We start from the raw sequence: 16,041 nt of genomic DNA, 5'->3' as shown, positions 1-16,041 counted from the left end.
AAAAAAAAAAAAAAAAAAAAAAAAAAAGAGTTCATGTCCTCAGAGGCTTTTCCCTTCATATCAAAGCCCATACTGAACTGTTCACATACCCTTTAAGATATTTTGACCCCAGGAGCCAGCCCTTGCAGAAAACGTGGTCAGGGTGAGAGTGTGGGCTGAGGTGAAGGGAAAAGTACAAGCTCTGCACATACTGTAAGAGCGTTGCTGAGCACGCAGGTCACTCTCCCGGCCCATAACCAGGGCCATGGGCTCAGGTGAGATGCCTGTGGTATACCTGCCTGCTTCTCCAGTGACTCTTGTTCCCCTACAGCTGCCCACCCTAGGCCTTCCTGCCCCGCAGTGGCTGAAATACCATTGAGGATGGTCAGCGAGGAGGTGGAAGAGCAAGTCCATTCCATCCGAGGCAGCTCTTCTGCAAACCCTGTGAACTCAGGTAGACACACTGAGCTGTCTGCTGTTCTGTTTCTAGTGAGGCACAGATAGTTAACATCCCATCCTAAACCTGGCTTACCTTGGCACCTGAGTTCAAGCCCTGTTTGTCACATGGGGGCATGTTTTCCTTTGGCCATGGAATCAGTCTTTCATTATCAAGACAAAACAAGAACTGTCCCACCTCTGTGGTTGTTGAGAAAGTAGCCAAGATGCTTAGGGAAAGCTTGGGTTAGAACTGGAGTACAGTTATCACTATTTGACTTCACACTGGCCAGGCCACTACTTTGTGGACTTGTCCATCCCGAGAGTCACATCTGTTACTTCTTTTTGCATATAGTGATTTAAGAGTAAGGATCTAGAGAAGGCCTCTCCCTGGGAAAGGCCCAGTACTCAGTAAATAGCCAGAAAAGAGTAGGCTGGCTTAGACTGGTAACAGAGTGGGCTTCCTTTTTTTTTTAAATGTTTTTGTAGTTCGGAGGAAATCATGTATTGTGAAGGAAGTGGAAAAAATGAAGAACAAGCGAGAAGAGAAGAAGGCCCAGAACTCTGAAATGAGAATGAAACGAGCTCAGGTACCTTTCTTGGGAGGCTAGGGCAAGGGTGTTTGAACAGGTGTCCTTAACCGAAACCCTACACGCAGCCGAGATACAGTTGGGCCCCAGCATTTCTGAAGCTCCAGTTCTTGAGGCCCCAATTCTGTTTTTTTTTTTTTTTTTGAGACAGAGTCTTGCTCTGTTGCCCAGGCTGGAGTGCAGTGGTGTGATCTCGGCTCACTGCAACCTCTGCCTCTGAGTTCAAGTGATTCTTGTGCCTCAGCCTCCCAAGTAGCTGGGATTACAGGCGTGTGCCAGCTACTTTTTTGTATTTTTAGTAGAGACAAAATTTTCGCTATTTTGCCCAGTCTGGTCTGGAATTCTTGGCCTTCCAGAGTGCTGGGATTGTAGGCATAAGCCATTGCACCTGGCCTCTGAGGCTCCAATTCTGATATCCTGGAAATTTAACTGGTTTATCAGGATTCAGAGAACAAGTAATTCAGAAATGTTTCTGAAGGTCTTCAGATGAGGAATATTTCATGCTGATTGTCTAGTAAGCAAGCCCATCACATGCTCACATGGCAGGATGGCCAGAGGGGGCTGCAGGGCATAATTGGTCTGCTTTCTCCCACCCTCCCCCGAGTTGTACATATTTGGAGGGTAGGGACTGCAGTACAGTCCCCTTACTTGGGTTCATTGCTTCTAGGTAGCCCAGTCTGCTGCTGTGCCTCCTAAATGTGGAACTGGCCCTAGTCCCAGTTTCTAGCATGCTTTGGTGTATGCTTAGGCCCCTCTGCCAGTCTCTTCCCCAGTGCCTTGTACCTGGCTTCTCAACCTACAGCCAGGGCGGGGACTTTGACAGCTGTGAAGAGTGGTGAGCAAAGAGCTATTGCTGCTGCCACATAGGGGTCTGAGAGCACTTATATCTTAACAGTCTGCCCTTTTTCACTCTCGTCTCAAACCAGGAGTATGACAGTAGTTTTCCAAACGGGGAATTTGCCCGAATGATTAAAGAATTTCGGGCTACTTTGGAATGTCATCCACTTACTATGACTGATCCTGTAAGTACATCTAAAGAACTTCTCTTTCTTGAATAAGTGTACAATTGAGGGATAGAAAACTTCTCTTTACAGGAATGAGGGCATGCAGGAATCTTTACTCACTTTGAGCGTTTTTTTGTTTTTTTTTGTTTTTTTTTTTTGCGATGGGGTCTCACTCTCATGCAGGCTGGAGTGCAGTGGTGCGATCTTGAATACTGCAACCTCCACTTCCCTGGGCTTGAGTGATCCTCCCTACCTCAGCCTCCCAGGTAGCTGGGACCACAGATGCATTCCACCGCACCCTGCTGGTTTTTTGTATTTTTGGCAGACGAGGGTTTCACTACGTTGCCCAGGCCAACCTCGAACCTCTGGGTTCAAGCGATCTGTCCGTCTCGACTTCCCAAAGTGCTGGGATTACAGGTGTAAGCCTGGCAGAGGCTATTTTATTTTATTTTTTGAGACGGAGTCTCACTCTGTCGCCCAGGCTGGAGTATAATGGCATGATCTTGGCTCACTACAGCCTCCGCCTCCCAGGTTCAAGCAATTCTCCTGCCTCAGCCTCCCCATTAGCTGGGATTACAGGCATGTGCCACCAAGTCCAGCTAATTTTTGTATTTTTAGTAGAGATGGGGTTTTACCATGTTGATGAGGCTGGTTTCGAACTCCTGACCTCATGATCTGCCCACCTTGGCCTCCCAAAGTTCTGGAATTACAGGCGTGAGCCAATGTGTCCAGCCGAGGTTATTTTTTAATATCCTTTGGTGGGCTGAAGCTAATGAGACCCGCATGGGAGGGGTCTGATCTTTATAAACTGGGTTCCACTCACACTACCATAGGTTGGCTAGATTCCTGCATTAGTAAGAATCATGAAAGTAGTGCTGAAACTCCTGTAGACAGCAGAGTGAGAAAAATGGGAACAAAATCCAGTGCTCTCATCCTGTGCTCTGGAGTATCTAATGGAGGATGCAGGGGTCCTAGTGTTAGACCTTGTCCTCTGACTGGGCCAGACATGGGATTGGAAGGGGTGGAAGTTCTGGACAAGCAAGCTTGTCCAGAAATTGCTCTGACCCTTTGCTGTTGGTTGCCTCCTCTCATCCACTTGCAGATCGAAGAGCACAGAATATGTGTCTGTGTTAGGAAACGCCCACTGAATAAGCAAGGTAAGTCATGTTCAGTCAGGAAGAGGCTTCAGACTGACTAAGGGGCCTTCTGTTTCCAGGGAGCACCCCCTGAAATACTCTCCTTCTGCAGAATTGGCCAAGAAAGAAATTGATGTGATTTCCATTCCTAGTAAGTGTCTCCTCTTGGTACATGAACCCAAGTTGAAAGTGGACTTAACAAAGTATCTAGAGAACCAAGCATTCTGCTTTGACTTTGCATTTGATGAAACAGCTTCGAATGAAGTTGTCTACAGGTCAGTCCCTTGCATCCATTTTTCCCTCCTTGTGCCCTTCCATACCCTTTTTGTTGTGGGACATGGTGGTAATACTACTCACAGACATGCTGAATTCTGAGGCTCTTCCTCACCTCTGTGTTTTCTTTGGGTCGGTCATACCCTTTGGCAGCTTAGTGGCCCATCCTTGAGTGGATCCTGAATAATGAGGTATTACCCGTTATGCGCTGAGGCAGGGCTGGCCAGGCTCCAGGGCTTCTTCCTGTGCCTTATGCAGCCATCCCATTGTCCACTGGGATCTGCTCTGCTGCTTTTTTTTTTTTGAGACAGAATTTCACTCTTGTTGCCCAGACTGGAATGCAGGGGCACAATCTCGGCTCACTGCAACCTCTGCCTCCCAGGTTCCAGCAATTCTCCTGCCTCAGCCTCCTGAGTAGCTGGGATTACAGGTGTCCACCATCACACCTGGCTAATTTTGTGTTTTTAGTAAAGACAGGGTTTCGCCCTGTTGGTCGGGCTGGTCTTGAACTCCTGACCTCAGGTGATCTGTTCGCCTTGGCCTCCCAAAGTGCTGGGATTAAAGGCGTGAGCCACTGTGCCTGGCCCCGCATCTGCTCTTTCTAATACAGCACCCAGTACCCTCATAGGGATATTTATTTTATTTTTATTTATTTATTTTTTGAGACGGGGTCTCAGTCAGTCTGTCACCCAGGCTGGAGTGCAGTGGCGAGATCTCAGCTCACTGCAACCCCCGCCTCCTGGGTTTAAGCAATTCTCCTGCCCCAGCCTCCCAAGTAGCTGGGATTACAGGCAAGCACCACCATACCTGGCTAATTTTTTGTATTTGTAGTACAGACAGTTTCACCATGTTGGTCAGGCTGGTCTCAAACTCCTGAGCTCAGGTGATCCACACACTTCGGCCTCCCAAAGTTCTGGGATTACAGGCGTGAGCCACCATGCCCAGCCAGTAGTGTCTCTTCTGCTGGAATTTGGATGCTGAGCTTAGGCTTTCATCCTGTGTCTTCAGGGTCAGAGGAAAGGTTGGATGACTTAAAGTATGGGCCATCAGCTTGCTCCTGGGTAGTCAGCCCAGGGATCCCCCAACCCCCATCCCACTGCCAGTTTGCTAGGAGTATTTAGATTTGTAAGTGGGGTTGGGGTCAGGTGGGACCACTGAGGCAGGACAGCAGTGCTATTCTTAGAAAGAGGAATCAACCCTGAGAACTGTGCAGTGGAAGGGTGGCAGGACATGTTCCAAGAAACACATTTTGGGAACAGATACAAATACTCTACCCCTCTTCTAGGTTCACAGCAAGGCCACTGGTACAGACAATCTTTGAAGGTGGAAAAGCAACTTGTTTTGCATATGGCCAGACAGGAAGTGGCAAGACACATGTGAGTATTGAGGCCTGGCAGGGAAAGAGCGTTTCCATTGTGCATCCCTGGCTCCCTATAAAAGGAGACCATGAGTTTCTTAAGAAAGGCCCCAGCCGGGTGCGGTGGCTCAAGCCTGTAATCCCAGCACTTTGAGAGGCCGAGACGAGCGGATCACGAGGTCAGGAGATCGAGACCATCCTGGCTAACCCGGTGAAACCCTGTCTCTACTTAAAAAATACAAAAAACTAGCCGGGCGAGGTGGCGGGTGCCTATAGTCCCAGCTACTCGGGAGGCTGAGGCAGGAGAATGGCATAAACCCGGGAGGCAGAGCTTGCAATGAGCTGAGATCCGGCCACTGCACTCCAGCCTGGGCGACACAGTGAGACTCCATCTCAAAAAAAAAAAAAAAAAAAAGAAAGGCCCCTTGTTACAGATGCCCCATCACCAGATAGCCTTGCCATGTCAGACACAGGGAGGGGCTTTAGGTCCAGCCTTCTGGCTTTGTTGTGGCCCACTGTGGTGATGGGCCAGTAGTGCTCTGCCCTAGGCCAACGGCCCTTTTCCATGGTCGTCTACCCCTTCCCTTTGCAGACTATGGGTGGAGACCTCTCTGGGAAAGCCCAGAATGCATCCAAAGGGATTTACGCCATGGCCTGTAAGTACTGCGTACTGCTGCTTCAGGGTTGGGCACCAAAAGGCATGTTGTTTGCTTAGCAAGGTTCTCTCCCTCAGCCCGGGACGTCTTCCTCCTGAAAAATCAACCCTGCTACCGGAAACTGGGCTTGGAAGTCTATGTGACATTCTTCGAGATCTACAATGGGAAGGTAGCTGGTGGGAAGCCCTTTGTTTACACTGTTGGGACCCAGCACATTTTAAAACCTTGAAGTTGGCTAGAAGATGAAGCCAAAAACCTATTAGCTGTCAAGCCACTGATGGGCCACTCTGCCCTGGCATGCACATGTAGGGGGTTTCATCTGATGGTGAGATGGCACCTAAGTTCAACAAATATGGCAAGAATACTCCTCAGGGCCCCCTCTCAGGTGCCAGGTTTGCCTGTGTGTGTCCTGACCTCCCTCAGCCTATTTCCTTCATCCCTTCTTCCCTGATTGTGCACATTCAGTCTCATATTCATTCTTTCCCTTCCCGCACCCCCAAATATCTCTTTCCACCCCTCTCTGTATGCACTGTGGTTCTACAGAGTTGCTTTCCCTAGAGTGGGATCTAGATAATAAAAATAGCTAATATTTATCATTAATAAGATATGAGGGACTGGGCGTGGTGACTCACGCCTATAATCCCAGCACTTTGGGAGGCCGTGGCAGGCAAGTCACCTGAGGTCAGGAGTTTGAGACCAGCCTGGCTAACATGGTGAAACTCCATCTCTACTAAAAACAACAAATTAGCTGGGCATGGTTGTGGGCACCTGTAATCCCAGCTACTCAGGAAGGTGAGGCAGGAGAATCGCTTGAACCCAGGAGGCAGAGCTTGTGCCATTGCACTCCAGCCTGGGCGACAAGAGCTAAACTCCATCTCAAAATAATAACAACAAGATATTAGGAGCTATGTGCTATTCTAAGCGCTATCTGTCTCGGCTTTACAGATGAGATGCAAGGCTAGAGTGGTTATTAACTTGCCCAGGCTCACACAGCTAGTAAGGTACCAGAGTCACAGCAAACTGAGGCAGTTTGGCTCAGATCCCAAGTATATTGCCCTCTGCTAGGCTGACATCCATCATCTCATGTTCTCTGCCTTTCCTGCTGCTGGCTCTTGTCTGAGCTGGGCAGGCTCTGTAGGAGGGAGCAGTCGGGTAGGGTGCCTGGTGCCCAATGGCCTTAGCCTCATTCCCCCTGCCTGGCACAGCTGTTTGACCTGCTCAACAAGAAGGCCAAGCTGCGTGTGCTGGAGGACGGCAAGCAACAGGTGCAAGTGGTGGGGCTGCAGGAGCACCTGGTTAACTCTGCTGATGACGTCATTAAGATGCTCGACATGGGCAGCGCCTGCAGGTCAGAGTCCTGGTGCGGGGGAAGGAGCGACCTTCTCATGTCTGGTTCATGAGTAAAGTCTAACTGAGCACATTTCTGTTTACACAGAGTGCTGCTTTGCCCAGTTTGGTAAGGGCTGCGAAGACCTCTGCTTTATAGGGTCTCTATAAGACATATGACCCCAGGGCCAGAGGCTAATCAGAACCAAGTCAGGTTGAGTACAGTGGCTCACACCTATAATCTCAGCAGTTTGGGAAAATGAAGCAAGAGGATCACTTCAGGCCAGGAGTTCGAGGCTGCAGTGAGCTATGATCGCACCACTGCACTCCAGTCTGCATGGCAGGGCGAGACTGTCTCAAAAAAATAAAAAAAAAAAAAAGTCAAAGTGTTACCCCAAAGTCATGCTTCCTGGCTTCTCTGGGTTCCTCCTTGCTCTTCCCTCCCTTTGTGGTGGAAGTCAGGAGCTCTGGGTCTGTTCTGGGCTGGAAGTAATGGGTTCATACCCCCTCTGCACAGAAGTAGGGGAGCACTTTTCACTAGGGCTGTGGATATTGGTACAGTGGAGCGCTAGGCAGCTATGGAGGCCCAGGGAGGGGGCTGCCCTCTACAGGGTCCTCAAGTTCTGGCAGGTGGTTCATGACAGCTTCCCCCTTCCCTGTGGGCCCTTTGTAGCAGAGGCAATTTATCCTTCCCCATGTCCTTCTAGGGCTCCAGGTCTGGCAAAGGACTGGATTCCCTAGTCCAGAATCCAGTACTAACTTGGCTGCCAGGAAAATGTATTAGGTCCAGAGCTGGAAGGAGAATTGCTACCCAGGGGAGGGCAAGATGGAAGCCTGGGACAGGAAGACACAGGATTTCTTCGCCTCCTAACCTGTGTCCTTCCCTTCCTAGAGAACGTCTGTGGACTTGGGTGCCATGGGGGCTGGTGACCACAGAATCTCATAACCTTTCTTTACCACAGAACCTCTGGGCAGACATTTGCCAACTCCAATTCCTCCCGCTCCCACGCCTGCTTCCAGATTCTTCTTCGAGCTAAAGGGAGAATGCATGGCAAGTTCTCTTTGGTAGATCTGGCAGGGAATGAGCGAGGTGCAGACACTTCCAGTGCTGACCGGCAGACCCGCATGGAGGGTGCAGAAATCAACAAGAGTCTCTTAGCCCTGAAGGTAGTGGGGCAGCTAGAGCTGGTTGGCCGGGAGAGCTGCTGGGAAGGGATGGGGAGGGGTCAGTGCAAGGAAAGAAGGGACCTCAGTTGTTCCTGCTGCCCCCACAGGAGTGCATCAGGGCCCTGGGACAGAACAAGGCGCACACCCCGTTCCGTGAGAGCAAGCTGACACAGGTGCTGAGGGACTCCTTCATTGGGGAGAACTCTAGGACTTGCATGGTGAGTAGGGTCACTTTGAAGGTGATGGTGCAAGAGGAGACAGAGTTGCCTTCCACAGAGACACTTAGTCCTGTCCCTGGGCGGGAAGCTCAGCACTGCCGGCTGCCTGCGTTTCCAGGCTCTACTGTGACTGAGCTTCCAGATCCTGCTTTAATGCACCAGCCTCCTCGTGGCCTAACCAAGCCGGGAGGAAGGGATCTATTCCCTTTACGATGTGTAGATGCAGCTCTTGCTTTGGGAGAGGTCATTCCTCCATTACCGGATGAAAAAGGGGTTCCAGAATTCAGAAGATAGGCCTTTGGGTCAGCAGGAGAGGGAAGTCCTTGTTTCTTCCATGAACCCTCAGGTTCATTGGCTCCCAGCCTAGAAAATAGAAATAGCCTGGATCATAAAGCTGTGTTCTTGAATGACTTCCTCTTCCCTGTTTTATCCCCAAGCCCTTGTATGTGAGATCTGCCATCCTTCCCCTCAAGAGAATATTCTCCCCTACCCTTTGGGTAGGGGCCTTTTCATAAGGAAGGTGGGATTTTCTGACTAAGCTCTAAACCCTGTACCTCAGGCATTATCCCTTGGCCTAAGGAAACTGAAGTTTCCAGTAGAAACCACAGAGTTTTAAGATAGGACCTTGGGCTGGGCGCGGTGGCTCACGCCTGTAATCCCAGCACTTTGGGAGGCCGAGGTGGGCGGATCACAAGGTCAGGAGAGTGAGACCATCCTGGCTAATGTGAAACCCCGTCTCTACTAAAAAATACAAAAATTAGCCGGGTGTGGTAGCAGGCACCTGTAGTCCCAGCTACTCAGGAGGCTGAGGCAGAAGAATGGCATGAACTCGAAGGCAGAGCTTGCAGTGAGCCAAGATTGCACCACTGCACTCTGGTCTGGGCAACAGAGTGAGACTCCGTCTCAAAAAAAAAAAGAAAGAAAAGATAGGACCTTGGTAGCAAGACTGTCTCAGTAAAGGAATAATGAAGCGAAAGATAATTAGATGTGTCTTTGAAAGTAGGAAACCAAAGTCTGAGGCATCTTAATTTGCAATGCCCATGGGGCAAGTGGCCTAGCACAGCACAATGCTAAATGAGTCCTCCCATCAATACCATGTGGGTCTCTGAAGCTTGAAGAAACTCTCCGAGTAGAAGCCCCTCAGGGGCAGGCTATCTAGCATCCTCACCGTGCCTCTCAGCCTTTAATCACCCATCCCTCTTTTGCAGATTGCCACGATCTCACCGGGCATAAGCTCCTGTGAATATACTTTAAACACACTGAGATATGCAGACAGGTACTAGTACCTACAGCTACGTGGGATGGGGAACAGGACTGGGCAAGGGAAGGGCAGTGATGAGAGGGGAGGAGTCTCTGGAGCCTCGAGGCCTACTGTATACTCCTCTGTGACTCCTGAACCTGAGACTTGGGAGTTCAGCCATGAAGCTAGGTCTGTCCTAGTCCTCTCTGGGCCCTGCTGGGAAGTCAGCAGGGTGAGGGGCTTTTCCAGTCCAGCTTTAGTTTACTCTCTCCTGGTTGAAGGCAAGGTTGCCATTCCATTCCCTTGGAGCCTCAAGCCTCGAAGCCTGGGTGGTACCGCGCTCCTGTGGTGAGTACCAAGGAGGCTGCTGTGGGATCTGAGACCTCCTTCTTTCCTCAGGGTCAAGGAGCTGAGCCCCCACAGTGGGCCCAGTGGAGAGCAGTTGATTCAAATGGAAACAGAAGAGATGGAGGCCTGCTCTAATGGGGCGCTGATTCCAGGCAATGTAAGGACCAGGATGGGGCCAAGCAAGACAGAAGTGTGGCCTGCTGAGGTGGCAACTGATCACACAATTGTCTTTCTTTTTGGCCCTCTCAGTTATCCAAGGAAGAGGAGGAACTGTCTTCCCAGATGTCCAGCTTTAACGAAGCCATGACTCAGATCAGGGAGCTGGAGGAGAGGGCTGTGGAAGAGCTCAAGGAGATCATTCAGGTAGGCAGCTGGCCCTGGCCAGAGAACTGGATGCAGCACAGCCCTCAGTGTGTTCCGTACCATTCCCAGAACATGACCTAGGTCTTGTTCCCACAGGTGTTCTCAATGGGGTAGCAAGAAGCAGCCCTCTACCCCAGCACTTTTTAATGCTTTGCCTATTAACCCAGCTGTTCTTCTAATTATCACAACCCCTTCTGCAGGTTGGCACACGTAGGCTTTTTGACATCACACTAATCAGAGCCAGTCTCTCCTCCATGCTCCTGATAGAGGATTTGAAGGGTGATCCATATGCAGGGATTTTCTCTTTTTTTTTTTTTTTTTTTTTTTTTTTGTGAATATTGCAACTCTTGTGCTGGATCCAAGGGCCAAAAAACATGAAGTATAAGTAATAGGCCCTAAGGGTGTGACTTGAGAGCAATCCTGTCTCTTCCATTAACAAGCTGATTTCCTTGTGAAAGTCATTTAGGCTCACTGGGCCTCAGTTTTTGCATCTCTGAAATGGTCAAGGTAGGATGTTTGTATCTGAGGGTTCAGTAATAGGCTTACAAAGCATCAGCACAGTACCCAGTGTGTGGCCAGGGTTTAGTAAGTGGTAGGTGCCCCTGCTACTGTAATCCCTACTGTGGAAGAGGAAGTGACTGGGAGGCAGGAATTTACATCCTAATGGTGGGGCGCTCAGAGGATTGCAGAGCAGAAAGGAAGAACTAGGGGCAGGTGTAACTGAGGAGGGACTGTGAAGAGTAAGTGCTCAGGCCTGTCCTCCCCTTCCTGGAGTGCTCAGGGGTACAGAGTTTTGTAAGCACATGGCACTTTCAGGATGAATGAGAGGCTCACTGTGGTCAAAGCAAAAGGAATGAACAGGTGATGGAGGGTAATGAAGGCTGTGGACAGGTCAGCAGGCATCTGATGCTAAAGAGCCTTCTAGATGTTCACAGGCCTGGACTGCATCATGAGGACAGTGGAAGCCTTTGGAGGGTGTTTGCGCAGAGTGGTGACATGGGCATGTCAGAGCTTTAGATATATCATATGGTCACCATGTGGAGCCTGGTTTGGGAGCTTGGGAAAAGCAAAAGTAGAGGCAGTTATGAGATTGTTGGAAAGGGTTCAAGAAAAACTAGTGCCAGCCAGGCACGGTGGCTCATGCTTGTAATCCCAACACCTTGGGAGGCCGAGGCAGGTGGATCATGAGGTCAGGAGTTCGAGACCAGCCCGGCCAACATGGCGAAACCCCGTGTCTACTAAAAATACAACAAACTAGCCAAATGTGGTGGTGGATGCCCGTAATCCCAGCTACTTGGGAGGCTGAGGCAGGAGAATTACTTGAACCCAGGAGGTGGAGGTTGTAGTGAGCCGAGATTGCACCACTGCACTCTAGCCTGGGTGACAGAGCAAGACTCCATCTCGGGGAAAAAAAAAAAAGAGAAACTAGTGCCTAGACCAAGCTGTGTCCGTGTTCTTGGGATTGGAATGAGGGCATGAGATTCACGAACCATTTAGATATACAAGCATCAAAATCTTAAAAGGTACCCCCCAAAATATGTACTCTCTCTATATATATGTTTTTGTTTTTGGGAGAATCTTACTCTGTCACCCAGACTGGAGTTTAGTGGTGCAATCTTGGCTCACTGCAGCCTCCGTCTCCTGGGTTCAAGCGATTCTCCTGCCTCAGCCTCCTGAGTACCTGGGATTACAGATACTTGCCACCATGCCCGTCTAATTTTTTTTTATTTTTATTTTTTGAGACGGAGTCTCGCTCTGTCACCCAGGCTGGAGTGCAGTGGCCGGATCTCAGCTCACTGCAAGCTCCGCCTCTCGGGTTCACGCCATTCTCCTGCCTCAGCCTCCCGAGTAGCTGGGACTACAGGCACCCGCCACCATGCCCAGCTAATTTTTTGTATTTTTTAGTAGAGACAGGGTTTCACCGTGTTAGCCAGGATGGTCTCAATCTCCTGACCTCGTGATCCACCCGTCTCGGCCTCCCAAAGTGCTGGGATTACAGGCTTGAGCCACCGTGTCCGACCATTTTTCATATTTTTAGTAGAGATGGGGTTTTATCATGTTGGCCAGGCTGGTCTTGAACTCCTGACTTCAAGTGATCTGCCTGCTTCAGCCTCCGAAAGTGCTGGGATTACAAGTGTGAGCCACCATGCTTAGCCTATTATCTGGTTGTTTTATGTTTGCTTGTTTTGGGGTTGGGGGTGGAATGCAATGGCATGATCATGGCTCACCACAACCTCCGCCTCCCAGGTTCAAACAATTCTCCTGCCTCAGCCTCCCAAGTAACTGGGATTACAGGCATGCGCCACTACGCCCAGCTAATTTTATATTTTTCGTAGATACAGGGTTTCTCCATGTTGGTCGGGCTGGTCTCGAACTCCCAACCTCAGGTGATCCACCCACCTCAACTTCCCAAAGTGCTGGGATTACAGGCATGAGCCACCGCGCCCGGCCGTATATTTATTATTTAAAAAGAATCAGGTGATCAGGCAGGCGATCACCTGAGGTCAAGTGTTCGAGACCAGCCTGGCCAACATGGTGAAACCCCATCTCTACCAAAAATACAAAAATTAGCCAGGCGTAGTGGCAGGTGCCTGTAATCCCAGCTACTTGGGAGGCTGAGGCAGAAGAATCACTTGAGCCCAGGAGGCGAAGGTTGTAGTGAGCTGAGATAGTGCCACTGCACTCCGGCCTGGGCGACAGAGCAAGATTGTCTCAAAAATAAAATAAAATAATCATTTGGCCAGGTGCAGTGGGTCATGCCTGTAATCTCAACACTTTGGGAGGTCAAGGAAGGAAGATCACTTGAGCCCAGGAGTTCGAGACCAGCCTGGGCAACATGGCCCCATCTCTACAAAAAATAAAAATAAATAAATATCCCAAAGGTGGTGTGAGCAGCAAAAATTGTAATAAAAAGAACCATTTAGGGAGCAGAATTGGGGAGGATTTGGTGACAAGTAGGGTGAAAGAATAAAGTCACTCGGACTGGGCATGGTGGCTTACGCCTGTAATCCCAGCACTTTGGGAGGCCAAGGCGGGTGGATCACAAGGTCAGGAGATCAAGACCATCCTGGCCAACATGGTGAAACCCCATCTCTACTCAAATAAAATTAGCTGGGCGTGGTGGCGCGCACCTGTATTCCCAGCTACTTGGGAGGCTGAGGCAGGGGAATCGCTTGAACCCGGGAGGCGGAGGTTGCAATGAGCCGAGATCGCGCCACTCCACTCCAACCTGGCAACAGAGCAAGACTCTGTCTCAAAGAAAAAATAAAATTAGCTGGGTGTGGTGGCATGCACCTGTAGTCCCAGCTACTTGGGAGGCTGAGATAGGACAATCGCTTAAACTTGGGAGGTGGAGGTTGCAGTGAGCCAGGATTGCACGCCACTTCACTCCAGCCTAGGTGACAAAGTGAGACTCCATCTCAAAAAATAAAATAAAATCACTCAAATTTGTAGCTTGGGCATCAGGACCAATGATGTTATTCGTTTGATATAAGAGATGGGGATAAGCTTGGGGTAGGAGGCCGGGAATGTTTCCTCAGGCCTGTAATCCCAGCACTTTGGGAGGCTGAGGCTGGTGGATCACCTGAGGTCGGGAGTTCGAGACCAGTCTGGCCAACATAGAGAAACCCCGTCTCTACTAAAAATACAAAATTAGCCAGGCGTGGTGGCACATGCCTGTAATCCCAGCTACCTGGGAGGCTGACGCAGGAGAATCCCTTAAACTCAGGGAGTGGAGGTTGTGGTGATCTGAGATCGCGCCATTGCACTCCAGTCTGGGCAACAAGAGCAAAACTCCGTCTCAAAGAAAAAAAGAAAGAAAGAAAAAAACAAGCTTGGGGTAGGAAGAGGGTGAATTCAAGCTCAAGATTTCCTTGGGAAGAGGGTGCACAGGCAGGGTATGGGTCATGGACCAGAGGTAAGGCATCTTGCTCAGGTGTCTGCATTGCAGTTGTTAGGACCCCAGGAATGATTTGCTAAATGGTTATTGAACTGACAAGGTCCTCCCTGTGTTGTAGCAAGGACCAGACTGGCTTGAGCTCTCTGAGATGACTGAGCAGCCGGACTATGACCTAGAGACCTTTGTGAACAAAGCGGAATTTGCTCTGGCCCAGCAAGCCAAGCACTTCTCAGCCCTGCGAGGTGGGTGTGGCTGGATGGGGTGCAGGTGGACGATGGTGGCCTCTGCTGGCTCTTGGGCAGCTGCGAGTGATAGCAGCTCTGCCTTGAGTGAATGGGGCTCCTCAGACTCTCACTAACCCCATGTGTACCACTACCCCTTTCTTCCAGATGTCATCAAGGCCTTGCGCCTGGCCATGCAGCTGGAAGAGCAGGCTAGCAGACAAATAAGCAGCAAGAAACGGCCCCAGTGATGACTGCAAATAAAGATCTGTTTGCTTTGACACCCAGCCTCTTCCCTGGCCCTCCCCAGAGAATTTTGGGCACCTGGTGGGTCTAGGCAGGGTCTGAGCTGGGACAGGTTCTGGTAAACGCCACATATGGGGGCATCTGGGCCCAAGGCAGCTGGGGAGGGGTCAGAGTGACATGGAACACTCCTTTTCTTTTCCTCAGTTGTCGCCCTCGTGGGAGGAAGGAGCTCTTAGTTACTCTTTTGTGTTGCCCTTCTTTCCATCAAGGGGAATGTTCTCAGCATAGAGCTTTCTCCACAGCGTCCTGCCTGTGTGGACTGGCTGCTAATGGAGAGCTCCCTGGGCTTGTCCTGGTTCTGGGGAGAGAGAAGGAGCCTTTAGTCCAGCTATCTGCTGGCTCTAAACCTTCTACACCTTTGGTCCGAGCACTGAATGTCTTGTACTTCAAAAAAATGTTTGAGATGACTTTCTACCTTACTGTCTTCCTAGAGATCCAAGAGGATCCCTACTGTTTTCCGTTCTATGTGTTTATACATTGTATGTAACAATAAAGAGAAAAAAATAAATGAGCTGTTTAAGTGTGTGGAAAGGGCCTGGGATGTGTCTGGGCCTTCTGGGACTAAGGACATGACTGTACCTTTGGCCTCTGGGTAGTACTAATTCTGTTCTCCAGGACGCCATATCCACGCCTACAATTCCAATGACAAGCTGAAGACTCCTGTGACTTGTTTGACGTCTATGAGATGCTTACTAGGCCTGGGAACAGGAACTCTAAGTAGAAGGAAGATGGCTGCCAGGCGTGGTGGCCCACGCCTATAATCCCAGCACTTTGGAAGGCTAAGGCGGGCAGATCTCGAGGTAAGGAGTTCGAGACCAGCCCGGCCAATGTGGTGAAACCCCATCTCTACTAAAAATACAAAAATTAGCCGGGTATAGTGCATGGTGGCGCACATCTATAGTTCTAGCTATTCAGGAGGCTGAGGCAGGAGAATTGCTTGAACCCAGGAGGCGGAGGTTGCAGTGAGCTGAGATTGTGCCATCTCACTCCAGCCTAGGGAACAAAAGCAAGACTCATCTCAAAAAACAGAAACAAAAAGGCCGGGCCCGGTGGCTCATGCCTGTAATCCCAGCACTTTGGGAGGCTGAGGCGGGCAGATCACCTGACATCGGGAGTTCAAGACCAGCCTGACCAACATGGAGAAACCCTGTCTCTACTAAAAATACAAAATTAGCTGGCCATGGTGGCGCATGCCTGTAACCCCAGGAGGCGGAGGTTGTGGTGAGCGAAGATCACGCCATTGCACTCCAGCTCAGGCAACAAGAGCAAAACTCCATCTCAAAAAAAAAAAGAAGAAGGCACCCTATTATAGTCAGCCCAGGGCCTGACTAGATTCTGTGGGGTTGAGGCAAGGAGTCTCATGACTGAGGGCTCCCTAAACACACATTTGGTTGTATGGATCCTAGCCTTAAACCTTTTAGTGATGCCTCATTACCATTCACACAAAGGCTGAATAAAGCACTTAACTTGCTGGACAGGGAAGGATCCAAAGGGAAACACCAATTTGGTCTTGAAGAAAAAGTC

The 16,041-nt window shown here is 50.0% G+C and overlaps 1 protein-coding gene across 3 annotated transcripts in view; it reads left to right on the top strand.

The window, feature by feature from the left end:
* Nucleotides 1-15,048, top strand: part of KIF2C (kinesin family member 2C) — a 26,771-nt gene extending 11,723 nt beyond the window's left edge. Inside the window, exons 6-21 of one of the 3 annotated variants that reach the window (XM_023221425.2) lie at nt 311-433; nt 904-1,004; nt 1,931-2,026; nt 3,111-3,165; nt 3,257-3,419; nt 4,703-4,793; nt 5,367-5,430; nt 5,508-5,599; nt 6,636-6,778; nt 7,719-7,923; nt 8,031-8,141; nt 9,350-9,417; nt 9,781-9,886; nt 9,979-10,092; nt 14,109-14,232; nt 14,380-15,048. In XM_023221425.2, coding sequence (XP_023077193.1) covers nt 311-433; nt 904-1,004; nt 1,931-2,026; nt 3,111-3,165; nt 3,257-3,419; nt 4,703-4,793; nt 5,367-5,430; nt 5,508-5,599; nt 6,636-6,778; nt 7,719-7,923; nt 8,031-8,141; nt 9,350-9,417; nt 9,781-9,886; nt 9,979-10,092; nt 14,109-14,232; nt 14,380-14,462 — 1,739 coding nt within the window. In that variant the 3' untranslated portion in view covers nt 14,463-15,048. The remainder of the gene's footprint in view (nt 1-310; nt 434-903; nt 1,005-1,930; nt 2,027-3,110; nt 3,166-3,256; nt 3,420-4,702; nt 4,794-5,366; nt 5,431-5,507; nt 5,600-6,635; nt 6,779-7,718; nt 7,924-8,030; nt 8,142-9,349; nt 9,418-9,780; nt 9,887-9,978; nt 10,093-14,108; nt 14,233-14,379) is intronic. The other 2 variants (XM_023221427.1, XM_023221426.2) reach the window with 2 other exon arrangements.
* Nucleotides 15,049-16,041: the final 993 nt, after the last annotated feature.

This window comes from Piliocolobus tephrosceles, chromosome 1, assembly GCF_002776525.5.
Source record: "Piliocolobus tephrosceles isolate RC106 chromosome 1, ASM277652v3, whole genome shotgun sequence".
NCBI lineage: Eukaryota > Metazoa > Chordata > Mammalia > Primates > Cercopithecidae > Piliocolobus > Piliocolobus tephrosceles.
This window is presented reverse-complemented; position numbering and strand designations above follow the sequence as displayed.